This window comes from Sander vitreus, chromosome 19, assembly GCF_031162955.1.
Source record: "Sander vitreus isolate 19-12246 chromosome 19, sanVit1, whole genome shotgun sequence".
Classification (NCBI taxonomy): Eukaryota; Metazoa; Chordata; class Actinopteri; order Perciformes; family Percidae; genus Sander; species Sander vitreus.
This window is the reverse complement of record NC_135873.1, coordinates 8,032,721-8,057,574: the sequence shown is the minus strand read 5'-3', so window position 1 is coordinate 8,057,574 and position 24,854 is coordinate 8,032,721. Positions and strand designations below refer to the sequence as shown.

The following is a 24,854-nucleotide window of genomic DNA, read 5'->3' as shown; positions in this document are numbered from 1 at the left end:
AATGTTTACACATGTACAACTGTATGTTGCTGTTCTCTTCGTGTCTCCACATTAGCAGTTTGGCAACTTTATCAGTCCTGTTTGCGTTTCTGTGTTGGCCCCATAACATCTGACTCCTCTTGTCAAATAGAAAACATTCACAGGCATTAAACTGAGGAGAAAACTGGAACTTTAGACAGAAAAATTGACTTTGGACAAAGAGGATCCATCATGAGATATTTAAAACTATATATAAATTATATTTACTTATAGACTTGGTAGGTTTTGATACAGGAAAAGGGGAAAAAGTAAAAGTTTGACTGTTTGGGAAATGCACTTTTTCTCTTTCTTGCAGAGAGTAGGATGAGAAGGTTGATGCCACTCTCACGTTTGCATGGGACATATTCATGTGAGCATACAAACGTGAGCGGTATCAAGCTTCTCCTCTAGCAAACACTTAGCAAGAAAGCAGTATCCCATAATGTCAAACTTCTTTTTTTTTTTTTATAATAAAAATGTAGTTAAATGGACTGAAGCCAAAAGGTTTGAGTGGTTTTCCACATCACTCCCGCTGTCTCGCTTCCCCCCCATCGTTTGCTCTACTCTGATCTATCCATCCAGTCATGTGGGACTCTGTTTACCTGGCAGGACCGCCAGAGCCAACGTGTAGTTTCTAGATCAGCAGGACGTCAAGTCATCTATATCCCACGACCTACGCTGGTGTTTACATGTGAATGTAATTCATTAGGGCTCATTCTTTTATGTCAACTAACATTGATTTACATTTGTCAAAGGTTCATACAGAAGTGATTTATTTCATCCAAAACATCCACCTGATGATTGATTGTATGTGAACAGCTTTCCAAAGTGTTTTTTCTTTATCACCATTCTCAGTCCTGTTGCCAATTTGATAACCCTGCTACAGAACACGAAACCCCAACATTTTTCAAGGCACAGTTTAGATGAGTCAAACTTAAAAAATTATAATTGAAGAAGCTCAGTCACCTTCTAAGAGCAGCTGTGATCTGACTGATGGAAGATCTTCGGAGTTTAGCAGAAGGAAAAACTTCCAATCAAAAAATGTGAAAAATATGATATGGGTTATTTACAGCCCAGTGCTGCTTTGTACAATTTCATTTGTATTGTTTTCTTTATTTGTTTTCTGTATGTTGCGTTGTACAGGCTGTTACATAACAAATCATATCTTCCTGATTTATAAAAAAATAAACTGACGGACAGTATGCACAGAAGGATGGTTAAAGTTGTTTTTTGGTGCAGGCTGGGAAACAAAAAGATGTCATGATGTCATGTCATGAAGAAAAGACAACCTGCTGGAGCGTTTGGTTCCTTTTTCTTTTTATTTATTTTTTCTTTTATTTAGAATAGGAAAAAAAAGTCCGGTCACTGACATGTTATTGCAGTGTTGCATACTTACTCATTCACACCTTTTCCAAAATGCTGTAGACTTAATTACTCGTTAAGGCCAATAGTGGGGTTTTTCATAGCTTTTTACAGAAATGGCTGCTTCGGGGACAGCGCTGTCCTGCCATTTAAGAACAGACACACACAAAGTAATTCAAAAATACAGACTCCAACAACTAAAAAATAAACAATTGCTTGTTTGCTGTCCCACAAATGTATGACTATAATGATGCCATAATTGTAGCAAAGAACAACGTACCACTGACAGACAGTGATCTGCTGTATGACGCTGTTGGGTTGCATAGTCGATTTTGTTTACTAATCTGTCGCCAGCTTTAAAGAGTCACTAGCTTTGACTTTTAAATTGGACCCTGAGTTTTCTTTTTCTTTATCTAATGTCTAACTTTGAGCTGCCAATCTGGTCCCATGCTCTTCCTGGCCCTCTCAAATAGTTTGACATTTTGAGAAATTTGCTTTCTTTCTGAGAGGTAGATTATTAGTTAGAGATCAGAAGTGTTAAACATTTGTTTAAATCAGAGGCCAATGCGCCCAGCTGAAATAATTGCAGGACATACCTTTACTAATACCACAACTTGTCCTTGATGCATTTCTGTTTGTATTACTATTAAATGAACACGATTTTACTTGTTAATAAGTAAGTTTTAGAGGTGTAGGCTTATTTTCTTTACTTTTCCCCCAGCTTTCAGTCTTTATGCTACGCTAAGCAAATCACCTCCTGACCCCAGCTCCGTACTAATCGTACAGACTTGAGAGTGATAATAATCTCTTCACGGAAAGAAAGCCAGTAACTGCATTTCCCAAACTGTTAAACTATTACTTTAAGACTCCAGGCACAAGGAAGCTTTGATTTAAATGATTCAAATCTGGGCCAAATGTACTGTTTAGCAACAGTACACGTCGTTTTACTGCAAAAAGGAAAAAAGGGGGCAACAAAGTTTTTTGCTACAAATCACTAAATACATGTGAAGCACATGTATGAGAGGAAATCAAAGTGCAGCTGTTGATACTGAGTTTGTTATGTGGGTGGGAAGGTCAGATTTAAAGCAGCGTTGTGTGCATGTTGACAGAAAAAAATCAAGTGTTACTGACGAGCTGAGAGGAAGAAAAACCTCTAAATGAGCTCTGAGGAGAGAGAGAGACAAACGGACAAAGACGATGTAAAAGTTTGGTTCAGCTTCATTGAAATATACATCTTAACTTCCACACGCACACACATACATACAGTCTTCCAAATATGCCAGAAACCAACAACAACAAAAAATCCCACACAGTTTAAAAAAATAGCGAAAAGTTCTTTGTACACTTACACATAACTTTTAACATGTCCCCAAACCCTGACATACAACATTCACTCCTAAACAAAAGGTTGTAAGCATCAAGCTACAGTGAGTGCTTTTATAAAAACGCATGATCACAGTAGTCCAAATAAAATGGCTCCTTTTTGAATAAATAAACAGTCGGCGCAGGACTCACATCTTTTGATTCGTCATCACCTCAAAAGAAAAGCTCCAGAAAGTCGACTACAGCAGCTGTTTTTGCTCCCAGCTCCGACATAAATTAAAAGGGGATTTACTGTACAAACACTTGTGGGTGAAAAACCTCTCCTGAACCCACACACACACACACACACACACACACACACACACACACACACACACACACACACACACACACACACACACACACACACACACACACACACACACACACACACAGCTCATTACCTCACCACATTATTGACTGGAAAGATGAGCCAACAAGAAACCTTGTAAAAAAGACAGGAAAAGAACCTTAAAAGATGTAATTGTTGACAAACTCTTCTTGCACAGTAAAACAGACTCCCCTTTTTTTAGCTTAAAAATCCAATCGTTACTTGAAATACACAACCACCACCTCCCTGAAAGCTTCCGGATATTTCTCCAGTGCTCTCTGACCCCACTTCTCACTTCAAATTTAAACATTTCTAATGTACTGCAGTAAGGTGATTTGGCAGAGGTCAAACGGGGACAGTTTTTCGCAAGACTGTCAAGGTGGTGCAACCGAGAGGCAGAGCAGGACAGAAAAACTATTAAAAGAGCACTCAATGTTCTTTTTTTTAAAGCAGGGGGAACATGGAGCTGGAGGTACTAAGAGGAAAGACGGAGGAGGAAAAAAGAAGAGATAGTTCTCCCAGAATTCATTGTGGCTGGTTGTGGGAGGACGGTAAAAGGGGTTTATAGAGAAAGAAACAAAGGGAGGTCGCCAAAGAGAAGAGGAGGAGTAGGGAAGGTGAGCAGCAATTTGATTAGAGAATTGTTTCGTCTCTCATCATCTACTTTACAGAAGTTTTTTTTGTTTTCCTCCGGATGAGAGGCTTCAGAACTTCTTCGGACCCCAGGCGGACGCTTGCTTCGGGGCCACACCTGTCCCAAACGTGGGGAAATCCTCTGCACTGCTCATGTCAGGAGCCTGAAACAAACAGATATAGTATATTGAAAAAAGTCATAGTATAGTATGTCTAAAAGAAGTCAAAGTATAGTACATCAAAAAAGTCATAGTATAGTATGTAAAATAAAAAGACAGTATAGTACGTCAAAAACGTCATAGTATAGTATGGAAAACTCATAAAAAAAGTCATAATATGGTATGTCAAAAAAGTCATAGTATAGTATGTCGAAAAAAGTCATAGTATAGTATGTCAAAATAAAATCATGTCCAAAAAAGTCACAAAATAATGCAGTGGTTTGACATTGTATTTATTGTTCAACACTGAGAATAGAAAATGAAAAAACTCAGGAGACACAGCCGGGGTTTGATCCTTCAACCTAAGATTGTGATCTATCTGTAAAGTCAGCGTCTTATCTTGGTGACCTAAAGAACAAAAGCTGCTATTTCATTCAATTATTTGTTCTTCACACCACTGAAAGTTAAAAAAAAGTTATAGTTTGTCGAAAAAAGTCACAAAAAAGTCATAGTATAGTATGTCGAAAGAAGTGATAAAAAGTCATATTAAAGTATGCCGAAAGATTCATATTATAGTATGTAAAAAGTCACAAAAACGTCATAGTAAAAAAAACTCAAAACAAACAGACCATAACCAGATTAGAACCAATGACCATTGGGGATCTTCTAACCAGCATTATATCACACTGCGCTATCTTACCTGACACGCTCATTGTTGATTCATAGCATATTTGACTTCTTCATTTTGGGTTGAGACCTCAAAATACAACATTCCTCACCGGGTTTAAACCCACAACCATCAATCTTCAGGCAGCTCACCAGGTATTTAACACACTAAGCTATTTGCAAAGTTTGAAATGCAGTGGTTTGACGTTGTATTTATTGTTCAACACTGAGAATAGAAAATGAAAAAACTCTGGAGACACAGCTGGGGTTTGATCCTTCAACCTAAGATTGTGCTCTAACTGTAAAGTCAGCGTCTTATCTTGGTGAGCTATACCTAGGGAACAAAGTCTGCTATTATCTTGGTGAGCTATACCGAAGGAACAAAACCTGCTATTTCGTTCAATTATTTGTTCTTCACACCACTGAAAGTAAAAAAAAAGCTATAGCACAGTAGTAGATCGAAAATAGTAAAAATAAAAAGCCATTGTATAGTATGTTGAAATAACTCCAAAAAAAAAGTAATTGTGTAGTATTTCAAAAAAATTACCATTATAGCATTATAGCATGTAGTAAAAGAAAAATCACAGTATATTATGTTGAATAAAGTAAAAAAAAGTCATAGTATAGTATGTCGAAAAAAGTCATAGTATAGTGTGACTTTAAAAAAATTATAAAAAAAAAAAAAAAGTCATAGTATAGTGTGACTTTCGTCTAGAAATCTGACTTAAAAAAGAATTAGCTCCTGATGGAAATCAAACTCCCAACCTAAGATACCCCAACCAGTCTTCTAACAGACTGAGCTAAAGAACAAGTCATAGTATTATATGTAGAAAAAAGTCATAAAAAAGGCCAAGCACAGCATGTTAAAAAAAGATTCATAGTATAGTATATAAAAAAAGTCAGAAAAAAGTCATAATATAGTACGTCAAAAAGAAGTCATGAAAAAGTCATAGTATAGTATGTCGAAAAAAGTAATATAAAGTCATAGTATAGTGTGTCAGAAAAGTCATAAAAGCCTTAGTTGAGCATGTCACAAAAAGTCAAAAAAGTAATTGTATAATATGACGAAAAGTCTGTACATGCCATGAAATGCACATAAAAACATTGTTTCCATCCATAAAAAGGGCAATAAATAAAGAAAAATTATTCTAATATGTTTTAAACATGTTTCTGTGATTATGTTTGGGTTGAGACCTCAAAATTCAATGCTCCTTTAAAAAAAGTTTAAAAAAAAGTAATTGCGTAGTATGTCAAGTCATAGTATAGTATGTCGAAAAAAGTGGCTAAAAATAATCATAGTATAGTACGTCGAAAAAAGTCATGAAAAAGTCATATTATAGTATGTCAAAAAAGTCATAAAAACTTCATATTATAGTATGCCGAAAAAAGTCATAGTATAATATGTTGAAAAAGTCATAATATAGTATGTCGAAAAAAGTCACAAAAACTTCATATTATAGTATGCCGAAAAAAGCCATAGTACACTATATCAAAAAAAAAGCTTAGTATAGTATGTCGAAAAAAGTCACAAAAAAGTTATAGTATAGTATGTTGAAAAAGTCATACAAAGTCATACTATAGTGTTGACAAAAGTCATAGTATAGTATGTTGAAAACAGTGATAAAAAAGTCATAGTGGTGGCCGGGTTGGGTCAGTGGGTAGAGCAGGCACACATATACTGAGAGGTTTATGCCTCAATGCAGAGGTCCAGGGTTCAAATCCGACCTGTGACGATTTCCTGCATGTCTCCCCCCTTTCTCACCTAGCTGTCCTGTCAAATTAAAGGTGGAAAAGCCCAAAAAAAGAATCTTAAAAAAAAAAAAAAGTCATAGTATAGTATGTCGAAAAAAGTCATAGTATGTATAAAAAAAGTCACAGTATAGTATGTCGAAAAAACTGATAAAAAAATCATAGTATAGTGTGTTGAAAAAAGTTTAAAAAAAACAGTCATAGTATAGTATGTCGAAAAAACTGATAAAAAAGTCATAGCATAGTCTGTCGAAAAAAGGTCATAGTATAGTATGTTGAAAAAGTCACAAAAACTTCATATTATAGTATGCCGAAAAAAGTCATAGTATAGTATGACTTTAAAAAAATTATAAAAAAAAAAAAAAAAGTCATAGTATGTAATAGTATAGTACATGAGCGTTCTGTCAGCAGAAGTGCCAAACATTGATCATCATCACGTTGATTATGGCCAAGGAGCAGGCCTATTGTTTAAGTGAGGGTTGATGAGTGGTGTTCTGAAAACCAGTATCAAACTTGTTGAGCTACACTTTCTCCTCTTTAACCTAGGACACAAACTAATGAGCTGATCATTTCAGACAGGTGTTGATGCTTAGAAGCATCTAAAACATGCAGAGGAAGCGTTCAAAGCACAATGACTGATTGGGTATAAGATGGTCATCATGTATCTCTTGGGGCTTGAACTCATAACCTTGGGGTCTGAAGGCAAGTGCTGATCTCAGTGAGCTATTGGCCAGGTAATGAATGATGTGTCCAGCTTCATCGAATAAGACGGTCAGAAATGTATTAATCATAAGAACATTTCTGAGAATTTGTCAAACTATGACTATGACTTTCCTAAACTGGAATTGGACTGATTGTTAATCTGAAGCAGGTGTTTTAATGCAGACACACATTTAAAATATATTTAAAAAAAGTCATAGTATAGTATGTTGAAGAAAAAAATGAATAATTGTATAGCATGTCATAAAAAGCCATGAAACTGATACAAAATGTTTGATACACTGCACAAATGAACCTGGATGCAATGCAAAACACTCATGTACATAATGTAAAGCGTTTTCCACAATCTACATGTAAAACTACCTTGTTCCCTGCTGCATTCCAGGGGGCGTCCCGCACCACAAAGCCCTTAGCCGGACCTCCGCTGCTATCATCACCTCCTCCAGCTCCCCCTCCCCCTCCATAGCGAGATGGAGGCTTCATGTAAGCTGCCAAGGTCTCCGTCTCTGTCACGCTGAGCATCTGAGAGAGGTCGATAATGGAACGAGGGAAAAGAAAATTGTTCTTACATTGCACTTTTTAGCTTTTGGGAGAGACGCACAGCATTTTTAAATTGTGTGTGACTGCTACAGTCTTTGTGAACTCACATATTCCTCCTCCAGGTTGAGCAGGTGGTCGATGGCGTTGTCGACAGTCTCAGGAAGGCCCATCACCGTCACTTTGTCGGGCTCGTCTGAGCCTGGCTGAGGGAACCGGATATCCACCTGAACAGGACAAGACCAGGTTGAAACAGAGTGGAGAACAACATGTAAAAATCAAACAAAATATGACAATAACAAAATAGAATCAGAACTTTTCTCTCCATACTCGGAGTAGAAATGTAACTATGAACCGGAGTGAAAAATCCCCACACCGACATCTAACCTTGAACTCCTCCATCAGCTTACGGATGGCTTTGCCACGGGCCCCGATGATGCGAGCGTGGGTCCTCGGGTCCAGGTGAACATCATGGCTCACCATCTCCTGCAACTCGGCCACCAGCTGCTGGATGGCTTGACGCGCCTCCTCCACGTTACGCTCGTACCCTGAGATGACGATCAGATCCTGGGAGGGGAAGCCCAGGTTGGGGAAAAAAAATGGGGAAATATGTGTGATTGATTGAGATGAAAGGGATAGTTACATGTAAAAACACAGGAGAAACCATTTAAATTGGACAAAAGAGAGATGTTTATTAAACGCTTAAGATAAAGCCAGTTTTAGAAGAGAAAACACAATTAAAATGTATACAAATGTTTACATTAGGTAAAAAGAAATTAAAAAAAACTATATGGGATTTAGGATATGGGATAGTTTTTATCAACATAGCAGCAATAACACGAACAAACACACACCTGCTGCTCGTCTCCTTTGTCGGGGAACTGGATGCTGACATCGTGGTCTTTCCTGATCTGAGAGATGACCGCTCCTTTGCGGCCAATGATCTTGGGATGAAACTTTGGCTCTACAGACACGGTAACCTTGAAACTGCGCAGGGCCTGAAAAGGAGACAGGGCAGCAGAGAACTCAAACACTCAAACCTAGTTATTATCATACTATAGATATTTTAGACTTGCAAAAACCAGGAAATATTGTTCCGTGTGTGTACCCTGTCTTCCTGCTCGGCCTGCAGTTCTTTGACCCTCTCGAGCAGACCCTGTTTGGCTCGCTCCACGTTGGCTACCAGGCCCGTCACCTTGATCACATCCAGCTGCTTCTCCGGCTGCGGAACCCAGATGTTCACCTGCACATGCAAAACCACACAGACAAATTGCAAACAATCAATCAGAGAACACTTACATTTTTAGGACCCCCCTTACTTACACTTCAACTTTTCTATCAATATAACCAATTAAATGCATCACAATAACTAAGCATGTTTAAAACGCAGAGCTTTTGACCTGCAGAATAAAAGGTCTCATGGCCAAAAGATGGCACCAAAGAGTATAGGCTAACCTCGTATTCCTCCATCATCTTCCTGATCCCACTGCCCTTCTGGCCAATGATGTAGCGATGCAGTTCATAAGACACCTCCACGTCTTCCGTTATGGGCACCAGTGCCTGAGGGAGGAAGCAGTGACAGGATTATTATTGAGGAAATGGAGGATAGAGAGGATAAAAGAAAAGACAGCATCATGCCTGGAATAAAAAAAGTAAAAGTAAAATGGCGCCTACCAGCAGGGCGGCTTTAGCTAGTTCACACTTCTCTGCACGCCCAGCAATGTTGATGATGTCACACTTGCGGGGGACAAACTCTGCCTCTGAGCTGACCTCACCGTTTTCCTGTGGGGGAGCCTCCTGGCCTGTGATTTCACCATAGATAATGGATTAAAAGCCAGTTTTGGGCTTGCGTGTAAACATATAACTCCTTGTGCAATTTCATTAGCATTTCTTTTTTCCATTGGCTGCCACATTACAGATTAAAATATCAGATACTAACATGTGAGCAGTCAAGATCAACCTGAAAAACTGGCTGGTCCAGAAGGAGCAACATTTAAATAATGAGGTGGTAATTTCCAATCTAAAATAATCTACAGTGATCCAACTTTGTTTTTCATTAATATTAATAATGTGACACTAGATATCATAATTGTACTCAGAGAGCAATACTTTCTTATTTTTTCTGCTCTCTTTGAGGTGGCAACATACATTACAACAACATTAGCATTATAGTTGCAGGGACACTCCTCTTGTGCGTTATGTTTCTGACCTGCAGCGCTGTCGTCTCTCTCGGGGAACTTGATTTGGACCTCGTGCTCCCTGGTGATGTACTGAATGCGGCAACCTTTAGGCCCCATGATGGCTCGGTGGTAGCGCTGAGGGATGGTCACCTCCACACTCACCTGGGACTCCTGCTCACGAGAGGGGAGGAAGAGAGGAGTTAGTTGGGTGGATTGCTTCCATCACTTCTGGATGTGAAATCATTGGGCATAACACGGCATGTTTGTTGCGCTCAGAACACAAGGTTAGCTGGTTACTGAAATGTCCTGTTTTGCCTTCGATCATATCTTCGATTTAAAATGCAGCTACAGGCAAAAATAATTTTTCTGGGCAAAACTGATCAAAATGAAAATATACAGTTTTTTGATGACATGAATTTCACTCTGTATTTTTGTAATCTTTTCTCAAATGTCCTTTCTTACCAGGTCCTCGATGAGCTCCTGGATGCGTTTCTTGGCGGCCTCCACACAGTCCTTGGCTCCCTTCAGAGTGACCCGCTGACTGCTGGCTCCAGTACGAGGGAAGCTCACGGCTACTCCGCCGTACTCCTCTGCCAGCTCCCGCAGCACCTGGCCTCTCCGACACACAAAGTGGCGGTGGTGGCGAGCGTCTACTACCATGCTGTCCTCCACCACGTCGTCCTGGAGAGGGAGACAACAGGAACGTAGTTAAGTGGAAGGGGATATTTAAGAATATGACACCGAAGATTTAGGGAGGCTCCATCTTTTTTATTTTATTTTTTATTAAGTTGTTTTTATTCAGTCTGTTTTGGATACAAAGCACTTTGCTTTTGCTTTATTACTGTGCAAATAAATTAAAAATAAAATACAATAAAAAACCTGATAAACATATTTAAAAACAAAAACACAAAAAAAAAAAATCTTGGCAGATAAAAGAGACATTTAAAAATGAATAAAAAATGAATAAGTAATTTCAAAATCAGATAAATCCAGTGTAGTAATTACCAGGTTTTTGACAAGACTTTCCAGCTCTTTCTGGGCCTGACGGACGGCTTCCTCCTTCCCTACAATGGTGATCAGTTCCTGCTCGCTGTCATCTGGCGACGGGAAGATGATGCGGGCCCCCGTCTTGTCCCGCACACGACGAATATTGGCCCCTCCACGGCCGATCAGGAATTTATGGTACTCCGGTTTGGCCTGAAGCTCAGCTGTGAAGTTGTTGACTTGCTGAAAAGGGCAGGCAGGAAGGAAGGAAGGAAGGAAGGAAGGAAGGAAGGAAGGAAAGGACAGGGGACAGGAAAGGGATGTAAGTATTTGCCCTCTCTTCCCCTCCTCTTTATAGTTACTCACTTCTTACCTCTTGTGTTCATTCACTCTTTGTATCCATCCATTATAACCATTCTTCAACTTTTCTGCCCCCACCCACCTTCTCTTCAGCCAGCTGCAGCAGCTGTTTCTTGGCCTTTTCCACCTCACCGACGGGCCCTCTGATGGTGACTTTATCTGAGCCAGAGCCCTCAGAGGGGAAATGGATGTGGACACCGCCGCAGTCCTCCATGATGGAGCGCACAAGGCAGCCCTTTGAGCCGATCAGAGAGTTGTGCAGCTTGGCAGGGATGGCGACCTCTGTCTCCTTAATGTTGGCCTGAAGGGATGAAGAGAGAAATGAGAGCCAGGGAGATATTGAGGTACATCCACATTTGCAGCATTTTGTCATTTGTCTGGTCGCCTAATGCCTACTTAAAAGGTCATTAATATTCACACCTGGTCTCACAGCTTAAATTTGGGTCTAAAAATGATAACTTGGGTAGTCATTTTTGGATATATTTAAATAAAAATGAAAGTACATTTTTCACTTTAGGAACAGGAGTTTGACAAACGAAATCTTAAAGGTCCCATGGCATGAAAATTTCACTTTATGATGTTTTTTAACATTAATGTGAGTTCCCCCAGCCTGCCTATGGTCCCCCAGTGGCTAGAAATGGCGATAGGTGTAAACCGAGCCCTGGGTGTCCTGCTCTGCCTTTGAGAAAATGAAAGCTCAGATGGGCTGATCTGGAATCTTGCTCCTTATGAGGTCATAAGGAGCAAGGTTACCTCCCCCCTTTCTCTGCTTTGCTCACCCAGAGAATTTGGCCCACCCATGAGAGAGAGACATCATGGCTTTCAAACGAGCAAAGTGGCAGTTTGTCAAGGCCACACCCCCACTTTCCACCTTGCCCCCCCCCTCTCTCCTCCTCAATAGCTACAGACACAGAAATGGCACATACTAAGGCAAGCTCATTGTGGGACTGGCTCTAGAGGCTGTTTTCTGCACCAAGGCTGAATTTCTGGAAAGAGACTTCAGATACAGTATTAGGGACCACTAAGGCCTATATATAAGCATCCAAAGAGCACCATGTCATGGGACCTTTAACTCAAGGTCCACTTACTAGCTTTTTCCAGAATGTTTTAATTTGTATTATTTTAGGACATTTTCTGCTTTTACAAAATAGCATGAGTGGAAATATGGCAGCAAATGAGGGAGACAGCGATGCAACAAGGGGCCCCAGCCAAATTCAAACAGCGATGTTGGCACCCCTTTCCAGAGATTTAAACCACATCGCATGGTCATCAACCAATGAGGAAGATATGGCTAAAAGTTTAGAAAAAAAGTAATTAAAGCTTTTCTGTCAAGATGTATTCTAATCATACATCCATCTCGAGTTAGTCTGGATCAACGACAGTATATTTCCAGGTTAACTGCCTCACATTCGGCGCTGCCGGATCTTCTGCTGGATGCCCCTCGCCTTCCGCTCTCTGTGTGTGTTAACTCACTGTGTGTATTTTAACTGAATAAGATCATCTAGTAAATTAAGTGTAAAAAAACTATAAATACAGAACTTATTTATAATTATTTTTACTGCATAATGTATTAATTTTGTCAATCACAGCCATTGTTTTTTTTTTTCTTCAATTAATTACAAATAAAAGTAATTTATGGGGGGACAATGAAAGAAGATTAACACAAAAGAAGAAAAAAAACCTATTTCTTCCCAGAAATCCTGATGTCTCTCACCAGTTCTCTCTGGATGGCGAGGATTCGATCTCTGGCTGCCTCACAGTTGCTCTTCTTGCCTGTGATGACGATCATCTCGGAGTTACTGTTCTCTGTCGGCAGGTCGATCTTAGTGTTGGTCTCTTCACGGATCTGGTGGCATTAACAATATCTGTTATTTTGTGCCTTTAACATAATGTAACATTTGTTCTAGCGACAGTTTAAATACGGATTTCAGCCACAATGTACTGTTTTCAATATTGGCTTATTTCATGATATGGCTTTAACACATTTTGAACTGAAATGGATGCATATTTTGAAGTGGTCGTTTTCAAATTTTCAATGTGCACTTTAAAGTCTCACCTTTTTGATGTTGGCGCCGCCCTTACCAATGATGTTTTTGTGAAACTGCTTGAAGATGGGAACGGAGAGCGAGAAGCTATTCTCAATCTGGAGAGAAAAAAAAGAACGCTGCTGTGAAGTTAGGTGTAAAGAGAAAGATCGTAAAAAGAAACAAAGATAGAACATGGTGGGTCATACCAGGTCAGCAATAATTTTCTGGAGAAACTTTGCACATTTCTCCACCTCGTTCTTCGGCCCTCTCAGCTGGACTACGTCACTCTTCTGTGATGGGTCGGGGAAGTTGATAATGACCTAGATGCAGAAGAGATAATAATCGTCGCAATAAATTAGAAGTGGATCAAAACAAATTATTTCACAATGACGAATGGGCAATGGGCAGTGAGGGTCAGAAAAAACGTTCACCTCAGGGAACTTGTCTCGAACTTCTTTGATCTTCTCTCCCTTCTGGCCGATGATTGTCCGATGGAACTTCTGCTCCACGATCAGGTCTTTAGTGCGCTCGTTTTCCTGGAAATTGGAGAAAGAAAAAGTGTGAGCAGGCCACTTTGGAGTCTGTGTATAGAGCTTTGAGTTGTTTTGGTTTATGACGACCAGCAGAATGAATGAATGAATGAATGAATGAATGAATGAACTCTCACCATTCTCTGGACCATCTCAATGAGCTCTCTGCGTGCCAGCTGGACTCCTTTAGGGTCTCCCTCGATCCGGACCAGGCCACTTCGTTCAGAGTCCTGGGGGATTCGTACCGACACTTTGTACTGCTCCTTGATCCGATTGACTGTTGTAAGGGGATGGATGGTGTGACAGAATACATCACATTTGTAGTAGTGTAGTGTAGTTTTGTTAAGTACGTTTTTTTTTCTGAAACCAGAATTTGATGCAGGGTCTCTTAACTGGCTGTCCACCACTCTCACTAACAGTGGGCTGCTGCCTAAAACAGTAAAAACTGAAAAATGCCAGGGGCTTAAAACAACAGCAAACAAAAGGCTGGTCTCACTGGAATTTGAACTCTAAAGCCCAGAAGTGTTGACGACCCAGTTTGTTTCTGTTGAGATCAGCAGAGCAGTAGTGTACTCACTGTTGGCTCCGTTCTTTCCGATGAGGTGTCTGTGGAAACGCTGGTCTATGATGACTTCAGTGTAGTCCATCCTCACCAGCTGGACACAGAGAGGCAGAGGAGGAGATTTGTCACTGAAATGTTCCCTAAGATACAGCACTGAACCCCATTAAATCTGAATCTATTGTGTCTCTTTTTCTGAATCTCTCAGGTTTTCCAAGTGTCTTTATTCTAAGAGTGAATAGGAGTGGACTTCCGACAACAATGCTTCATTGTGCGATTCATCCAAACTGAAACTAAAACCATTAAGAATAGGGTGTAAGGATGTCTGTCGTCTTATCAATGGTAACGTTCTTTCGCCAGAAATGAGTGCCTTCTATGAATTTAAAAAATAAGTGCATTCATTGTATCAGTAATTCTCTCTCTCTCTCTCTTTCACACACACTCACTCTCTCCATCTTTCTCTCTCTTGGGTGCATGCTGTCTTGAGGCAATTACAACTATCCAAACGATGATTTGGATAGTGATGATGATGATGATTTTATGAAGAAATTGACAGCCTGAGTGTCCACCTGCATATGCACTCATAAAATCAATCTATGCATTGTTAATATATCAGAATTGTTACTTTTTAGGCATGCGATGAATCAGCGCCATCCCAAAGTGTGTGTGTGTGTGTGTGTGTGTGTGTGTGTGTGTGTGCATGTGTGTGTGTGAGTACTCACCAGGTCCTTGATGATCTCTTGTATCTGGGCCTGAGCCTGTTCCACCTCCTCTGTTGGCCCCTCCAGACTGATGCGCTCCTCACCATCCGTAAACTCTATGTGAACCTACACACACACACACACACACACACACACACACACACACACACACACACACACACACACACACACACACACAGTAGTGTCACAGTAAATAAAACACGTCAGTTCATGTTACAAGTATCCTCTGCCATGCTGCTGTCACTTCTCAATTACCCCTTCTTCTTCACCTCCTATGATATGGACTGCTCAAAGTAGCATCATGTGTGTTTTATCTCTGGTTTCTAACTCCGATCCACTCTCTCCTCACGCTCTCCTCTCTCCCCTTACCCGTGGTAGCTGCTGTGTGATCCGCCCGATGTTCTGTCCTTTCTTGCCGATGATGAAGCGATGCAGCCAGGCCGGAGCGGTCACCTCCACCACCATCACACTCTTCGCCTGCACAGGGACAAAAGGCTTATAAATTAAAATCCAAATTACATTCACAACCTCCCTGAAATCTCTAAATAAGCAGTGGTTACAGACTAATTCACCTACAATAAATAACTGGCTGGAAATGAATTACATTTCTAAACTACTACTATACTACATTCTGACTACATGTAATGTGCTGTCACTAGGAGCGACCGCTCTCGCTCATAGTGACGAACAAACACATAATTATCATGCACGCTCAACCTTCTCTCTCCTCCTCACCTTTGCGTACACCTGTGTGAGCGCTGGTCCCAGCTTGTCAGGCTCCCCCCTGAGGATGATGGTCTCTGATCCGGAGTCCAGAGGAGGCATCTCCACAGACACCCCCGTGGTCTCCAGGATCTCCTGCAGGGTGTTGCCCTTTGGACCTATAATGTACTTATGCTGAGACTTCTTCACCTCCACGGAGATGGTGGTGGTCTTCCTCTTCTGCAGGGTGGATGGGGAGAAGATTAGAAGTGATGAGCAAGTGGCACGGACAAGAAAATGGCGGTGAGAGGAAGGACAGTGGGAGGAAGTGGAGAAATTGAGGCACACAGTGAGGAACAGGAAGACAACAGGAGACAGAAAGAGGGATGGCAGACGGGAAGCAGGAAGGACAGAGCAGATGCAAGTTGGTGTGAGTAGGTGGGAGAGGAGGACTGAGCGACAGTAAGACAAGAGGAAATAAGCTTTCAAGAGGTAAGCAGAGAGGCAGAGGCCAGAAAGCAAAGGGCAACAGAGAAAATGTTTGTTTTTGCCTGTCATGCATATGCACTAAATGACATTAGCATTCTCATCCTGTTGTTCTCTGGTGAAATTCAATTTTCTCTCCACATTATCTCCAGCCTGCCTATCACCAGCACTCATCTGGCACACACACACGTCCTCTCCAGGTTTCATCCATCTTTGATAGTTTCTTGTGTGTGGTAGAAAATACGACACTGCTGTTAAAAACAGTTTGTCTCGCTGCACCAAACATTGTTATGACAGATGAGGTTTAAGATCCAGGCGGCAGAGTGAACATGCGGTTAAAGTGAGAGTGTGGTGAAGAGAGCCACAACGTTACTATCTGCAATCACGTGTGCCGTGCCATAAAGCCCTAAACTAAACCACAGCAAGTCATTCTGGGTAAGTCTAGCACTCTCACTAACTGTATGTGATGCAATTTTTTATTTTTTATTTGAACTCAATCTCAGTGGCCGGTTAGCTCAGTTGGTAGAACAGGCACACATATATAGAGGTTTATTTCTGGACGCAGAAAGTCCAGGGTTTGAGTCCGACCTGTGACGGTTTCCTGCATGTCTTCCCCCTTTCATGTCTGAGTTGTCCCACCATTAAAGGCGGCATAATCTTAAAGAAAAATAATCTTTTGAACAAATGCACCTTGTCGTCGTAGATGGCTCGGATGCGGCTTAGCGCCAGTGCGACGGCCTCCTTCTCCCCGGTGATGACGATCTCGTCCTTGGGCAGGCTGGGTGGCGGGATGCTGATGCGAGCACCCGTCTCCTGGCTCAGCTCCTGCACCAGCCGGTTGTGGGCGCCGGCGATGAAGGGATGGAAGGCCTTCTCCAGGGACAGACGCTCCACTGCACGCTTGTCCTGGTGAGCAGGCGAGCGTGAGGAAGAGGAGGGGAGTCGGCAAACAGAAGAGTTGATCAAACAATAGAAGACGTAAATAGTGACTGCCGTGATTAGAGAGGCAATAGTCTCGCATTGCCAGACCTTCCTCCACAGCGCTGGGGAGGAGGGTCTGGCTAGTCCACACAGCATTCCGGGATGGGAGAGAAACATGCTCTGGTTAATTGTCACGGGTCCCGGTGCCGCTGCAAAATAGCCTCGCGAAGGAACTTGTTTTGGTGGAATATTTGTACGTTCAAAAGTTGAGAAAACTCTGATTGGACAGATAGTCTAGCTAGCTGTCTGGATTTACCCTGCAGAGATCTGAGGAGCAGTTAACCATAGACCAAATTCCATCACAAAGAAAGAGTAAGGTAACGGACATCCAGCCAAAAAGAAGAGGATATAGACGAGAGAGGCATTAAAGTACAGTATCAAAAACAAATTCAGCAGCGAAAATGTTAATCTTCAGCTCTTAATGGCCGGGTCACAGCCAATTAAAAATACTTGATGAACGTACCACGAGCATTGGGCCCTATTTTAACGGTATAAGTGCACGGTGCGAAACGCCTGGCGTAGGTGCGTTTAGGACGTGTACGAATTAACTTTTGCTAGTTTAGGTTTGGACCTTGGCACGTTGCTATTATGATGGCTGATTGGCTAAGCAGGAAGGAGAGATTTTCAGGAGAAGAAACTGATCTGCTCGTGCGTGAAGTGAAAGCGCGCAAGCAGAACATATCATAATACTATTTCACATTGTAATATTTTTGTTTTTAATCTTTTGCATGTTTGTGTGCTGCTCCCTGTGTGTGCAACAAGCATAGTGTGCGCGCTGTGCACAAGCTTAGGCGCATTTTACTAATGCGCTGTTAAAATAACAATAAAATGCTGCGCTATTGACTTGAGATCAGGTTTTTGTTGGTCAATGGCGCAATCACTTTACGCTGCCTCAAGATAGCAATACGCCAAGAATGCATCTGAATGGGCGCCCAGATAGCTCAGTTGGTAGAGCGGGCGCCCATATATAGAGATTTACTCCTCGACGTAGCAGGACCGGGTTCGACTCCGACCTGCGGCCCTTTGCTGCATGTCATTCCACCTCTTTCATGTCTTCAGCTGTCCTGTCAAAAATAAAGGCTGGAAATGCCTCAAAAAAAAAATGCACCTGAACACACCTCCCTGTAAGACCAGCACACCCATGGGCGCAGGTGCATTTGCTATTTAAACAACGTGGGCACTGGACGGGAAATTGACACGTGCGTCGGGCTTAGTGCTGAGCTGCGCCGGGTGCAAGATAGGGCCCGTTAGCCCATAGGTCAATTAACCTTCAACTACTTCTGGTTCCAGGCCTACATCTTTAAAGATCACATCACAAATTGAACCTCACAGCTCACCTGTTCAGCAGAGATCAGAAGGATTTCATGGCGAGCCTTCTCGATGCCCTCCTTGGTGCCAGTGATGCGGATGTTGGCGCTGGGGTCGTCAGGACGTGGAATAGCAATCTTGGTGGCGGTCTTCAGCTCCAGCTCCTGCAGCTTCTCGCCATTTTTACCAATGACAAAACGATGGTGCTCCTTGGGGATGGCGACCGTAGCTGAGGCCTGGGGAGAGCGGGAGAACATATGGAATATGGGAGTTTTCAGTCGGTAAACAAAAACAAAAGCATTCAACGTTGCAAAGAGGACATAGTGTTTTTCCGCCCTATTGTATCAATAACTGCAGCTAAACTATACAGCTGGACCTCAGTGCACCCATTGAAGTGGAAATCGGCATGTTTACTGCTTAAGCCCACAAAGGCCACCCTCGGGAGCAGACGGTCATTTTTCAGCTAAACTTGTTGTCCTAAACTGGCATGCCTGCACAGATAGGATTCTTCTTATGTAATAAAAGTAACAGATTGTCACATTAAAACAGCTGTGATCCCATTCATCAGTTTAAGTGATGCCAGTCATTCCTCCTCAAGGAAACATCTTAGTTAGTCTGTTGTATTTTTCAATTGGTATACACAATCAAGACAAAAAAAAACGTTTTTTTGGTGATGTTCCAAAATACAAGAATGTGTAATCCCTGAAAAATAGAAATTAACCAAAACCAGCACACAATGTGCTTGCATCAATATATTGTCACACAATTTATCAAGATAAAGAAGTTAGGCATTTTTAAATTGGCAAAATGACAGTAACGTCATACAGAGGTAATGACTGTCTACAACTGTGTAACAACTTAAATCACGTCATGCAATTCATTTTATTCTGCATCTTCAGAAAATTAGCTGCATTATTGGTAACGTTAATTTGCAACAATGGGTCTTTATGAACACATGAATACTTTTGACTAATGCTTGAAAGGTTTCTGCTTAACCTTTATTTAGCCAAAGAACTAGATCTAGTAGAGAAAACACCCCTGCCCTGCACTCAGCATTCTACAACCCAACAGTTTAAACATAAAACAACTACTACTATATGCAAAAGAACGACTGTGAATTTACCTGTGTCTGCAGGCGAGCTACGATTTCTTTGCGAGCCTTCATGACAGAGTCCAGTTTGCCGGTGACCATGATGGACAGGCCCTGGTCTTTGGCCAGGGACAGCTCAATGTGGGCCCCTGTCCGCTGCATGATGTCCAAGCACACTTTGGCCTCCTCACCTTCCCCGAACTGGCTGTTGTCCTTGTAGCGACGCTCCTCCAGGGGCACATGGAACACCTACACACAGAGCGGGTTAAAGGGGTTCAAATTTCAAGCAACGCGTCTCATTTGCTTTTTTTCCCATAACTGGTGCATCTTATCGACTGCTAATGTGGCTTCTGGTAAAATGTAGTCGCAGTCACAAAAATATCTAAAGAGCAGAGGAATGAACGACATATTGTATTGATGCATTTACATTTTTTGCATGAATGATAGTTGTTGATAAAGTCAAAACTGTTTGCAATAACTCGTGTGTGTATATATATATATATATAACATGTGAATACTTGTGTTATTCTGTTGCCTGTTTATGTATGAAGTCAGTGGCTGCCTGACCTGGGTGATGATAGAGGCTTTGATGGGCCTGATCTTGCTCCCCCAAGTTGAAGCCTGCTCCCCGGCCTTTTCCCCTGGTGCCCCCTTCTCCGGCAGCGGAGGGAAGGCCTCCAGGTAGGTGGGAATGTAGGCCTCATCCTCTGGGACGCAGCCTTACCCGGAGAGACAAATATAAATAAGGCAAGGATGAAGGTAAAGATGGAGGAAGAAAGCAGTAAGCGTGAATGGATGGATAGAGAAGGATTATTAAAATTAAGTAAAATACTGTCATTAAAAAAAAAAAATCATACCTGCCTCAGAATATACATTCATAACGTATCATGTACAGTACAAGAAAACTGAGAATGCACAGCAAAGTAGGAGAAAATCTAAATATGTTTACCTCATCTCTAATAAGTGGCTAACTAGCTTGGGCCACTGAGGTGAAAGACTCAGTAAAAACAGGTAAGTAGGTGACAGGCGGACGTTACCTGTAATCTCTTGGTCCTTGAGACCACTGCGATGCTCCGCAAAGCTCTCCGGGGTCAACACTGCCACTGAGCTCATGGTTCAAGACTTATTCCGCTATTCCACTAAGACAGAGAGGTGGGGAAGGATGGAAAAAAAAAAAAAAAAAGAATACATCAAACCCTTGAATCTCTAAAAAGGAAAAAGCCATCAGAAATACAGAAGCTTGTTTCAAACTGCGTCTCTTACACTGCTCTTCTTCCCTCCCTTAATTGCACTGTTTATATTAGCTAGGATTGCTTTCCACAAGCCCCAGAAGACTGAGGCTGCCTCTGTGGCATTGCTACACTGCACTGATGCGGCACGTTACACCTGAGATGCTCCAATTAACACCGCACAGGCCTTAGACAAACAAACAGTGGCACAAAGCCTCAGGGACAGGGTTATCACAAGTCAGATACTAAGAGCTGTCGTAGTCAAAAAACAACTACTGCTGCTGACATTCGTTATGATTCAGAATCACGGGATCTTTTTAACAGTGGGTCTTCCCTGAGCATTTTTTAAAATGTGAAATCCAAAGACTACAAATCCTTGAACTGCTCTTCTGACTGTGCACGTGAGATCAACTTCGTGAACACAGAGACAGTCTTGCGATTTAGGGAGGATATTGCATTTTTATGGCTACTAACTGCTAGTGCAGCAATAAAATAAAAAATCATTTAAAAAAAAACATTTACGAGAACCTCATAAAATGACTCTCTAATTAACAGTTGATGGGGGAAATCAGGTTTTGTCTCTTACATCTCTTACTTGTATTCCTGGTTTGTACCTTAAGATAAAGTCAGGATCCGAAATAACAGTTGATGGGAATCACTCATTTTTACATAATATTTTTGCTTTAATATATTTCACAACCAATATGTTTTTCTCACTCATATAAACAGGCATGCAAATCCATCACCACGCTGTGTGATGCTTCTGGCTGAGCACAACACTGACTTTGTGTTATTATCTAGTATCTGTGACATGTTCCAGTAGGATTGTTTCTCCTGGAATGTTACTGTGTGCTCCCAGTGTATATTCAGATCATGTGAACTGCCATGTGAAATCAGCCCCTGCTGGTGAAGACACTGCTAACCACCTTTAAAAGCCAAGAAAATGTAACTACATGAAAAAAGTACAAGATGCGAATAGAACTATAGAAGGATACAGTGCAACTAAGGTAAAGCTGTGGAAGAACTGATCAAACAAAGTGAGCCCAGGCTTACCTGCAAAAGGTCAATTGCCAGAGAGTCCGTCCAGTTAGCTGCTACCGTAGGCGCTTCAGTGTGAGTGTGTGTTTCAGCTCCTGGGTGGACAGGAGAGGAAGAAAAAGACTAAAAGTGAACACTGTAAATCAAAAAGCTATACAGCATGGAGGCTGGTTTAATAACACCCACACTGCACTGCACCTTACTCTGTCTGGATCTGATTCACTCTCCTCCGTTCTCCTCCCCCTCCCCTCTCTACATGTCTCTGCTCATCTTCCCTCTTTTATAGTTTTACAAATGTAATGTCCCAGGAAATTTGAGAGTGAATCAACGGAACCACAAAATGTGAGTCTGTACTGTACTTGGTTAATCAAAAAACGTGATGCCACTCTTTTTTTCCTTTTAAAAAGATTGTTCAACTTGGTTTTAAATTCTAGTGGAGATCCAAATGTTTTCAAAGATACCAAAAATGCCAGGCTAAAGATTTGGAAAATGTTTATAAAATGATGCACAAAAGTCAGCCCACCACAACCCCCCCTCTTCGGAGGACAACTTTATTTTTAATAAAGCAATATATTTTTATATATGTTACATTCAGATTTAGATTTACATTCAGCGCATTTACTGTTGTCCTACCATAACCATTCACCCTGTTTTAGTGAGACCCTGGATCCATATAAGGGCAGGGGGGATTAAAGCACCACGTACGGAGTGTAACACATAACACATAAAACGCGACAAGGTGACAGACAGACAACACAGGGAAGTGAGACGGGACGATATCAGAACTGACAAGACGGGACTGGACAGGACAGTTGACAAACACAGGGACGTATTCTTAGCGATTGGTTAGAATGATCTGTGATTCACACTGGGGGGGGGGTCACGGTTAGGGTGTTGAAAGGAGTTGGCAAACATGTTATGCATGAGTGTGGATAGTGTGTGCCTATGTGTATGAGTAAAGTGGTAACTGCAGGGGCAAAAAAAAAAACATTTCCCTTTGATGGAAATGGTGCAGCCAAAAAATACATGGTCTTGGGTTTAAATATTTCACTCAGTGAAAACATCATACAGTTTCAGTGAACAAGCAGTTATAGAATAATACTGTCAACAGTATGGAAGATGATTTTAACAACCTTAAAGCTATTTAAGGGGAAACACTAAAGATGACTGTATGTTAAGGGGTGTGGTGGAATGCAACTAAATATAGTTACTCAAGTACTGTAATGTATTTAAATTTTAAGATACTTAAGACTTCTACTTCACTACATATCGGAGGCAAATATTTTACTCCATCTATATCTCCATGATGGGAGTCAGACAGCAAGAGTTTCTTTGCAGTGCATACAAAAACTACAATGAGCTTATGAATATGATGCATCTTGACATTAACATTAAACTACTAACTACTCAACAGCAAATAATTAGCTCCACCTAAACCAAATACTACCGGGAAAGAGAAAGACTACTTAAACAGTATGCGTTATAGCATTATAACGTAATGCAACTTGTCTCACATGAGTACTTTCACTTCCGAAACTTAATGTATATTTTGCTTTTAATGGCACTTACAACAATTACACAACAAGTCACATTTTGAACGGAGGACTTTTTAATTGTATTATTATAGATTGGGGTATTGCCACTTTTACATAAGGAATTGATCACGATACTTCTTCCACCATTTGTTTAGGGGTTAATAAATAGGCTAACTACTGCCGCAAGTATCCCATTGTAGCTCAGCACCTGCTAACACTTTGTTAGATTGCTAACAATTACATTGAAATGCAAAAAAGCGAGAAAACTAGAAAGAGACGAAAGAAACAAGAGCAATTGGCTCGGTGCAACACAGTTTCACGCTAATTTAGCAAAGGCTGTGACTATCAATACCACTGTTACCAATGCTCTAGAGATATATAAGAAATATAGACGGTGGCATTAATACAAACGCGCACCGGGCCAGCTAACGGTTCTCTCTCTAGCTGACTAGCGGCTTTATTGCTAGCGTGAGGATGCACTGCATGGCTGGTCCCGTTAGCTTTAAGGCTGTTAACCTCTGCAAACGTAGGCGAACAGATGCTAAGGATTTCAAACATTAGTTCGCTAAGCTAACACACATCGCTGTGCTCCGACCTCAGCCGGGGATGATTAGGCGCAAGGACTTTCTGATAATCGGCTAAAAAACAAGCCAGGCGGACAGATAACCAGCTCTAGCTCTCCAGCTCCGGGGGCGCTAACCTTTCTTACCCTGGGTGCTGCTCGTTATAGTCGAACCGGCTTTCTCGTTACAAAACCTAGACTCTGACTCCATCCACGATATTCACATTTATATAAAAAGCGAATATTAAATAAATACAGAATTCCTACCTTTCAGAGAGAAAATATAGCTGAGGGTGTGTGTTTGACAGGTGATGGTGTAAACACAGATGTGATTGGTCTAGGAGCATTTCCTCTGCCGGCGGAGCGATACTAGCATGCACTGCGACTCACCAAGTATAAAGGAAATGCCGCAGTATCTTTTCGCAACAGGAGCATCCTAGTTAAATAGATCCACGTGTGATTTTACTGCTACTCTATAGTCTACACACTCTGCTGTTATATTTAGATGTAGAAACGTCAAATGTTGTGTCTGGGAGGGTAATCGATAAGTGATAGAATGTTACAAGTAATCAGCCCTATTAACGTCTCACTTCCATCAAACTGACCGGGTCTACTTATCATTCATAATGACCTGTGTGCTCTACAGGAGTCAGAGCGTCATACTTTTTTACTTCCCAATTTTACCAGGAAAGGAAAAACTAGATTATACATTATAGAAATAAAAACACTCATGGTAAGTAAAAACATTATGAGATAGTAAGTCAGAAATTTGAGTAATGAGATAGTAATTCAAAATGTTTACTTTCTAAGTCAAAATAATGAGCTAATGAGTCAAAAGTTTGAAATAATTTGCCGAATTATTCAAACCTTATGCCACCATTTACAGCGCAAAATGTGAAAGTGAAAACAATAAAAACATCTCAAATAAAGTGTAATATCTGAAGAATCCAGTAAGTTTCTACAATTTATTTGACACTTCATGTGTGTTCCAATCTAAGGCGCTAGGTGGAAGTAGGATACAAAAG

The 24,854-nt window shown here is 41.2% G+C and overlaps 1 protein-coding gene across 1 annotated transcript; it reads right to left on the bottom strand.

Annotated features, from left to right (window-relative positions):
• Positions 1-144: 144 nt before the first annotated feature.
• hdlbpb (high density lipoprotein binding protein b) lies at positions 145-24,182 on the bottom strand. The gene is made up of 28 exons (XM_078276473.1): positions 24,097-24,182; positions 21,748-21,827; positions 20,503-20,604; positions 20,033-20,184; positions 19,499-19,714; positions 18,405-18,611; positions 16,777-16,992; positions 15,634-15,840; positions 15,268-15,375; positions 14,899-15,003; positions 14,195-14,273; positions 13,755-13,894; positions 13,519-13,623; positions 13,294-13,407; positions 13,117-13,203; positions 12,775-12,906; positions 11,143-11,361; positions 10,722-10,943; positions 10,179-10,397; positions 9,746-9,887; positions 9,211-9,338; positions 8,992-9,096; positions 8,645-8,779; positions 8,391-8,534; positions 7,924-8,103; positions 7,647-7,763; positions 7,363-7,521; positions 145-3,870 (listed from the first exon to the last, which is right to left on the bottom strand). The coding sequence occupies exons 3-28, from the start codon at positions 20,576-20,578 to the stop codon at positions 3,778-3,780; spliced, it is 3,807 nt and encodes a 1,268-aa protein (XP_078132599.1). The 5' UTR covers positions 20,579-20,604; positions 21,748-21,827; positions 24,097-24,182; the 3' UTR covers positions 145-3,777.
• Between the last annotated feature and the right edge of the window lie 672 nt (positions 24,183-24,854).